General features: G+C 37.1%; 1 protein-coding gene and 1 non-coding gene across 2 annotated transcripts; both read right to left on the reverse strand.

The window, feature by feature from the left end:
• Positions 1–2,470: 2,470 nt before the first annotated feature.
• Positions 2,471–8,846, reverse strand: LOC147872048 (uncharacterized). Its single transcript, XM_087359243.1, has 3 exons — positions 7,932–8,846; positions 3,833–4,032; positions 2,471–2,674 (listed from the first exon to the last, which is right to left on the reverse strand). Exons 2-3 carry the CDS (start codon positions 3,929–3,931, stop codon positions 2,471–2,473), a joined length of 303 nt encoding a protein of 100 aa, XP_087215369.1. The 5' UTR covers positions 3,932–4,032; positions 7,932–8,846.
• Positions 8,847–9,029: 183 nt separating this feature from the next.
• On the reverse strand, positions 9,030–9,136 carry LOC147872049 (U6 spliceosomal RNA). The gene has a single exon (XR_015538078.1). It is a non-coding gene; the product is annotated as a U6 spliceosomal RNA (small nuclear RNA).
• Positions 9,137–9,583: the final 447 nt, after the last annotated feature.

Genomic DNA, 9,583 nt, shown 5'->3' on the forward strand with positions numbered 1-9,583 from the left:
CTGAGACAGGGTCCTTCAGAGAAGGTTACGTCAAAGACCAAATCATGCAGAGCACAATGCCTACAGCGATCGTGTATTTTGTCAAGTCTTGTCAATTAAGTTCTGGAAGTACCTGGACTTCCCCGTGGAGCGGTCTGTGGTCCAGGCACTCTCCTCCTCTTGTATTAGATCCGGAACCAAGGTAAGTCTGAAATTTCAATTAGAAAATTCTGAACCACAAGAACTGAGAATAAAACTGTTCAGAATAGAAAGGTTCAGAAAGTAAAAGAATAAATTTTTATTCCATTTCCATTTTGTCCACTGTTTTTGCACTGTTTACCATGCAGTCACTCTTGTCTGCATACCCCATGCATCTATTAGTCTTGTACAATGGATGGTTTCAGTGAATTTCCATGCTCATCACAGAAATTACCTTCTGCTGGAGGATGACACATATATGTCAGTATGTTTATGTTTTGTCTTTCTATTCTGTGGCTGTCAAGTCAACCTTGACCCCAGTCTTTATGTCACCCCATTTCAGTATGAGTTTCCTTCCAGAGCCACTAGGCATTTCTTTTAAATTTGGTCCGACAGTATGACAGCAATTTATGGCCTTTGTATGAAAATTGTCAAATAATTCAGAAGAGAAATCATCGTCAATGTAGAGTTTATGTCCCAAAACAGAAATGATATAAACATTTATTAGTAATTATTAACAATTTTACTAGCAAAAAATTTAACAGGCCATATGGCCTAATAAATGTTAGGGTGATGGTGATTATAACAGCAAATAAAATATGTTTACTTCTTGCTGAATATCAGTGTTTCTAGACATACACCCAGCTTAATTTCTACTGGCTATATTCATATGTCATTGTTATTCTGCACTGTCATTACTTCACGGAACTTCATTTGTTACTAAGACCTGTCTTTATGGTCCACTTATAAGTTTCATACAAATAAACAAGTTAAGCCTTGCTCTAACTGATGATATTTGATTAGTTTATGCATTCTATTCCAGTCTGTAACTTAACTATACCTGAGGAGAAACCAAATTTATTGTTTTCTGAAACATGTTACAGTTGCTCCCAATTTTTCAAGAACAATGTGGAAGCCTGTTATCTATCAGATTCAAAGTGGATACCATGATGAAAGGAAACTTACTGTCTCATGTTGGATTGCTTTCCTTGCTCCATCCAGTTCCACAACAAACTTGCAAACACTTTCCCAACTTCTGTTCTCCAAATTCAAAACTTGCACTGCCACATTCAGCTTTTCCTCTAAGCAGAAAGAAGCACTTATTAAAATGAAGCAATCTGCATGACCACAACATAACATATACATGATTAAAGAATTAACAGAATAATTACTTATTTTGAAACAAAATTTCTAGATGGTGGATCATGCTACCCAAAAACACACAAAGTGCATTTTTGAGTAGCATTATTCATTGATTTATTGCATAATTCACGCATACTTTTGCACAAAGACATAAGCTTATGGTTCATATCCTTGTGTTCATCTTAGAATCTGTCTCCCCCTCCATTAGTTCTGAATCAACTGAAAGACATGGCCATGAAAACGTGATATGCACAATATGCTATTGGAGGTCATCTGATCTTTGTAATTTGCAATTCCCTTACATCAATAAGACAAACAGCACGAGCACACAACTTCCTCTCATGCACTATTTTATTTATATGGAACATGATACGTTTCATTCAGTTTAATGGTAACAACACTGGAAATTGTATTCTATACCAAAAAAAAAAAAAACAGATGTGTCAGTTGTAAATTGTGTATTCTGAGTGCTCCTGGCTCAAATAGTTTTTAAAGGACAATTATTAATGATATGGTACATCATTTTCATCAAAGAATTCTACCAGACTACATGGTGCTACAACCATCTTTTAGAAATCTTGTATCTCCTGAGCATTCTAGCTCCCTGAGACTGAACCCCCTCTAGTCGCTGCACCGAGGGGCTTTGTCCACAAGGCTTCCTCTCCCCTGGAGTTTCAAAATATTGGCTTTAACATCATTGCATGTAATGAAGAAAGCCCCAGGGACTGCCCCAGGGACTGCCCCCTGGACTGACATAAAGTATGTGTTTGGGATTTTAATGTACCTTTCCGATCTTGTTTAATGAGACAAAAAATATTGAAGAGGCCTTCAATTAAAGGAGCCATAACTGGTTGCAGTAATGATGGATGTCAAGTCATAGAATTACTGTCTTAAAAGACAGAAGTTGTATTAAAACAGACTCAAAATTACCTTTGTCACCAGCCGCTTTTTATGACAAAATCAGTATAAAAATTGTCTTCAGCTATTATTGCACTGAGTAATAAAAATACATACATATATAATGCCTACTATGATCACAGGAGGCCACTACTAAAAATTGAGCTAACACTGTAAGGTAGAATAAACAGTTATGAAACCGAAGCACACCTGAAAACTCTATCTATCTAAAGTAGATGACAAATGAAATCCATCAGATGGGAGGCCCCATATCAACTGTGTAACACTCAACAAACATCCAGAAATGCAACTGCCCTGCATTGCTACCTGTATTCTTATACTGTTGCTCCACAGTCTTCAGCTGTTCTCTTAGTCGAACAAGCTCTTCTTCCTTCCCTGCTTGTTCCACCTCAACCTTTTGCCTAAATTCTACACACTCTTCTTCCAAATCTGTAAACTGAAAATAACAAGTAGTGACCATAACTTCTATAATCTAGCAGTAAGTCCAATGTTGCATCAGAAATTTATTAGTTTGTCATTTCCATCTGTTATTGTTCAAATTTAAGTAACAGTGTGTTAACAAGGAATTTAAATGTCATTTTGGCTGTGTGTGTACCTCACTTAGACACTCATGTCACACATCTACAGTTCCTACCAGTTACTGAGGTTTTGTGTATAATTTAACACATTGTATGAATAGTAGGCCTAGTAAGGAATTTGAAAAAAAATAATTTCAAGAAATGGAAAATCATCATATATTATTAACAAATAATTTTTCTTATAATATAGCACAAACAACATATGAATGAGTTCCACATGAATCTATCCCTCCAAAATCCAACAATTTACGTCTTCGTTGTGGTCGTCAGTAATATCTAACAATCTACAATTTCTAATTACATTATTCAAAGAAAGTGTCAGAGCTGAACTACAAATTATTCTGTAGTTTCAAGCAATAAATATTAAACACACACAAAACAGGCACAGACATATACAAAGAAACAGAACACATGATATGGGAGAAACGTGTAGCACACTAACCAAACGAGGCAGATGATTCACTGGTTGCAAGCACCTTGAATAGAAATTCTGGGTCACTGGTGCCAGTACCAACGCTCTGGTATCAGCACCTGAAGGTCAACACCTCCAATCATAAACCCACCACTGTACACAAACCTAATCTAGTTGTATCCACCCTTCTTCTCTAAAATCTATCACCACATCTCTCCACCTGTTTCTTTATATTCCAAGTGGCCGATTTTAAATGAGTTTTCCAACAAAAATTCTGTATTTATGTCCTGTCCCTCACATCCAAACAATATATCTGACCCATCCCAACCTGCTACATTTCATTACTGAATGAGTGTGTATATCATGAAGTTCCCCAATCTATTTCCAAAATTTGTTATATTCATACTTTTAACATGAATCTTACTTCTATTTGTCATAGCTATTCCTGCACATTTAAATTTTGAAACAGTTTCAAATGACTGTATATAATTCTCCATTGATAACATTACTAGTGTTTCTATGTTTTACTGGTTCCGTTGCCTGTAAAACAATGAAATGAATCTACGGTTATAGGCATTCTGATTATGATCTGCAATCACTTTACCTGTTTCTCAAGACTTCCGCTCTCCTCTATTGTTGACAACATGTCGCTATCATCTTCTTGTGCACCAAACATTTCCTCACATTCTCTAATCTTGGACATCAATTCTGAAAAATTTCATCACTGAGTTTCTGTTCCTGGTCATACAGAAAACGTTCCTCTTCCACATTGTTTGCCTAATAGTCCTCACATTTTTCATACTCCTGCAACAGAAACAAAGAAAGATTCAACATTCATATACCAAATATCACATTTACATGGTTAGTGATCCTGCATTGAATTTTGGAGGTTCTGAGTTCATATATTGATTCAGAGATCAGGTATCCTGACATGTTTCATGTTTTTCTTCTGTCCTTGCATGTAAGTGGCAGGATAGTTCTGTAAAATGAGTCCTGAATACTTCATGCAATTACAAATTCCTTCCATGTTCCTTCCGATTCATCATTCACAATATCATCCTCCCACATAACCTCAATAATCTAAACAGTTAAAAAAGCATTGTTAGCCTTTGCTGTCCTTGTGTTACTTCTTACACAGTCCAGATGGACGTGCATTGCACTTTCATATTGCTGAACTGTTAACCATAAAGTCCAGCTGATAGGCCCTTAATGTGGGACTTTAAACCACCTTTTCCCATATTATAAAGTTTAATCAGTCTATAAGGCCTTTCATTTCTACTACAAAGTGCAGCTGGAGAAAAAAACAATAACATCAGAGAAATTGTTTCTAAATACAAGGGCCATCATATTTTTAATTAATCATCCGTTTGAGAAATTCCACTCTTTCAGACTCTTGTATGCCGATGTTTGATACAAAAGTACAATTAAATTTCAAAGCTTGAAAATATAAAAATTTCCACTGCACCAATATCAAGATAAAGTGCATATTCTGCATGAAAATAACACATATAACAAAAACCAGGCACTATAAATTTTATAAATCAAAAACCAGATTCTATTTAACAGGTTCTGTGTTAAAATATAACTGCAAATAAACAATTTATTTGCAAAAGCACATACTTTAGAAATATTCTTGTTTCATAAATTATACCAGGTACTTACACAAAATACGAATTGGTATGTTAGCACTTACACTGGTTGTTTTGATGACCTGCCATCTTTAATAAGATGTCGTTCATCTTGGTATGGACTCAATTACAGATCTAACATAATGTTCAAATGAAGCAACTTCACTGCTAACTCACCTTACACTGGCTTCCATTTGTTACTAATGACTTGTTATTTGAGATGGATAACAGTGTGGTTGATTTGCATAACAGAGACTTAGAGAGGGTTTCATATACTTTGATGGCCACCTGATGTAATCTTACTTGTTTACAGCTAAGAATGCAGCAGCAAGTTATATTACTTATCATGGGGGATGGAACATCTCTTGGTCATTCTACTATAATACAACCAGTGCACAAGGCTTGAACAACTCCTATCATCACTGTGGATCACCATGACACATCTACTCATGAGCAAGTCATCACTCTTGTTGAAGAAGGTGGGTTAAATGCTATCACTGCAGGTGGACGAATGGTGTCCCAGGGTCCACAACAAGAGCAATGCTACAGAAATACTGACAGATGGGCAAGTTAAGAGGTGCAAAGAAATTGGGTTATAGCACGTATCAAGTCCAGTCTGTGATGCTGCATCAGCAGCCAAACCTCAAAGAACCCTTTTGCCAGTGCAAGGGAGCTTAAGGCTGCTATCAGCTGTCTTGGACATAAATGTACAGCTATATTGAGACTAAGAGAAGATGGTCTCACATTACGACACTATGCAGTGAAGGGTGTGCTTACCACTAAACTTAAACTATTACATGTAGCGTGGGCTGAGAACAGCGTGGATCACAAGTGGGCCATTCCCCCATTCATGATTCTCATGCGATTCAAGAAAGGCTATCACAGCAGGCTGAAGTCAAACTCACTGAATGGCCACTACAAGTGCCTGACCAAGGATAAGTGAGGTTAAGTAGAACTGGCGTGTGGTGAAGAAAACCATGCAGGAAACGTTGCCTGATGTCCCTCCAAGAATAAGAATGAAATGCTCTCTGGACTTGTGTCAGAGTCTTGGGATGACATTGCCTCATTTGAATGTTATGTCTGTTGTCTAACTGAGTCTTTTCAAGATGACCGAAAACTGCAGATGAAGCTCAGGGATTCTAGACAAATTATTAAAGATGCCTTGTCTTCAAAATGACCCTTTCGAAGATTAACATACTAATGCATATCTTGTGTGACTGGTACACATAACAAAACAAAAATGCCCCTAAGGTATGTGTTTTGCAAATAAATCTTTTTATCTGCAGTCAGAATCAAATGTGGAACCTTTAAATCAAAATGCCAATAAAGAAACAATCCTGGAAAAATAAAAGAAATACCTTCTTCCTTCACACTTCTAGCCACACCAATGCAGTACAAATAATACAGTGGTAATAACTTTTTACTTTGTTAACAAAAGTTGCTGGCCTGCACATGCTTTACAGAAAGACAACGATTAAACATTCGGCTTTTAATACCATTATCTATATAGTTTATTATCTATTTCCAATTGCTCTCGGTATATGAACCACACAGAAATTTTGAAACACAGTTTATAAGGCAACATATTTACCATTTAAACCTATGCAAAAATGGTCTAAGGATGGATACAGATTTCAGACTCCAAAATATCATGTTTTAATTATATTACAAAGATGGATAATGTCCAGGATGCTTATTTAAATAATACACTCCCAAACCATCAGATTTTAAGGATCTGGTGTGACTGGATACCTTTAACATACCCTATGTACGCATGCCCGGAATCAGTATTAATGGATGGACTCTTGCCAATGGGAGCTAGTGGGAGGAGTAAAGCAATAGCTTCAGGAGTAAAGAAACCAGCACACTGTACACGTACGTGGATGACAAATATTTTGCATGGTCTCATGGAATAGAAGAGCTGTAGGAGCTTCTAAAACATATAAACTACATACATTTAAATATTAGGTTCATCATGGAGATTGAGCAGAACTAGTCACTTCCATTCTTAGATGTCACAATAAGCAAGAAGCCAGATTGTTCACTTGGACATAATGTGTACAGAAAACCTACACACACAGATCTACACCTACATGTAGTCTAAACATCATCCAGCCTAAAATGGGGCAGTAGTAACTACACTTATCCAGCGTGTGAGAACAACCTCTGATGCTGGAAGCTTTCAGGGCAAAATTCAACACATACAGAAGGACTTACAGCAAAATGGATATAGTAAGCATGACATCAATCACACCCTACATTTGAAGCACAAACTACAGCTGCAGCAGGAGTACCCAACTGGTGTATCACAAAGGCAATCTGTCAAAAATAAGATCAGCTAAATACAATATCAAGATCATCCATATTACAGCCAAGTACAACATTCAATTGAGGTCCGAAGATACTCAATCCCCTGCAGATGTGACAAAATATTTGCATGTCAGCGTGGTAGAATCACTGAGACCAAAATCAAACAGAATATGGGACACATATGTCTCAGCCACACAGACCACTATAGTAGACCACAGCATCTCTACACTGGAAAAGCAACAGGGCATGTGGACCACAATACAAATCCAACTGCACCCCAGTAATTTCAGTAGTATCAGAGATATCACCCTGAGGCGGGAACACATCCTGTGCCAAGCAGCCCAGTGCAATGCCAAAGAAAAGCAAAGAAAGTACTTGACTGCACCTATTATCTCTTACTGACCAGTGTCCAGCCACGAACACTGATTCTGGGCAGATATATATATATATATATATATATATATATATATATATATATATAGGGAGCTTTTAAGGTATCCAGTCACAACAGGTCCTTGATTACGTAGAGGGTTCCCAAAAACGTGGATTTCTTTAGACCAATCGATACAGTTGCTGGCCAGAGAGGGTTTTCTTGAGTTCAGTTGCCGCTAAAGCTTCAAATCATATATTTAAGTTATAATCTTGAAAAAATTTAGAGTCGATTAATTTTGGAGACTTCTCGCTACAATTCATTCCAGCAAATTTTCTTTTGCTGTCTCCTGTCTATAAATATAGAATATTAAAAGTATTAGAAATTTGTCTTACGGTCCACGACTGTAATCCTGAGATGCAGAAAGTCCGTAGCGTTAAAGGCAAACGCTATCTCTCCTCCTTCACCCCACTTCCTCACCCCACAAGTCACAAGATTACAGTCGTGGACTGTATGGGCGAGAGACTTGTCTCTTACATTAAGAAACTAGCACAGGTTTAGGGTCTTTATGAACAGGTTGCTGAAGAGAACACTTGGACCTAAGAGAAAGAAATATTAGGTTGGAGAAAACTCATCACGAGAGCCTTCCTAACTCATACCCTTCATCAAAAATTGTTTCTGATGAAATCAAGAAAGAAGATATGGCTAGGGGAATGGAGGATGCATGGGAAAGACAAAAATGCTCACAATCTTTTAGTTACAATACCTGAAGTGAAGAGAACATACGAAACCTAGATATAAACAGATGGATAATATTAAAATGCATCTTACCATTACAGGGTGTGAAGATTTGTACTGGATTCATGTGGGTGAAGGCAGGATATGTTAATGTAGCAATGAATCTTTTGGTGCTGTAGAAGAATAAAATTCCTTCACTGCCTGAGGAATTATTAGTTACTAAAAAGAACTCTGCTCCATGTTAATTAAATATAAGGAAGATTTTTCACTGTGCACAGTGCCGATAAGAGCTACACATTCTGCGCTGCAGTCTAAGGTTGAAGTACAGGGAAAATTGATTAATTAATAGTGAGACCAAAACTGACCGGTATGAAAATGCGGCAATTCTAAATACTCAATAATCTGGACGTCCAGGTAATTTGTGGAGGTGTAAAAATTTCTGAGGAAAAGATGTCTGGGATGCGAGAGGCAGCAGGTGTGGCCTACTTTAAGGTGTTATCCTGGAATTTCCTAGGACTGAGGAATATTATGAACAAGATGATGTAGGATGATTCTAAGACATGAATCGGAAAGGACACACTATTTTGGGCAATACTCTACTAGTATGTCACTCAGGCTCTCATTCATCGGTCAGTGTTTTAAACTTACTGCAAGGAACGTTCACCTAACAAAATCCATTAAAAGTTACATTTGTTGTTGTGAAATGCTAAAGAATAATGCAAACTGTAGACATTGGGATGTTTTAAGAATAAGTTAAAATTATGAAACACTTCACGATCTTGCGCGTAATCCTTGTGCAGGGGCCACGCTAATCTTCCCCATATTACTGCAATGTTACACGATATAGTGACGGAGTGACTGCCACTCGAGCTACTGCCATTGGATAATTTAATTTACATATTTAGGAAACTGGAAGATTATATGTTTCACTGCTTCAGAGAGAAGACGACAAATGACTGATTTCGTTCTCAATAATTTTGTGAAAAATATTTCTGTACTTTTCCCCTACAGAATATCTCATTTCAGATTTTACCCTCTTAATTTCTGTGAGTTGTGTCACTGAAGTGACAACACTTTGTCGTGACCATTTTTGGGTGACTGAAATTCTCTTATTTTGTGAATGTACGTAATCTATACTCACATATGAGCCGGGATAGCTCAGTCAGTATAGTGACTGGCTACGGGCTGGACGACGCGAATTTTAAATATACATACCAACTTTGAGCAATTTTTTCGCAGCCTTGCACAGCGCATCAGCAGCTAAAATTTTGTGTACAATCATTACTAGATGGGCTCTGTAGATGAGCAA

This window comes from Zootermopsis nevadensis, unplaced genomic scaffold, assembly GCF_977971745.1.
Source record: "Zootermopsis nevadensis isolate Lab colony 2312 unplaced genomic scaffold, Znev_1.0 Znev_ptg000031l, whole genome shotgun sequence".
In the NCBI taxonomy this organism is placed as follows: domain Eukaryota; kingdom Metazoa; phylum Arthropoda; class Insecta; order Blattodea; family Termopsidae; genus Zootermopsis; species Zootermopsis nevadensis.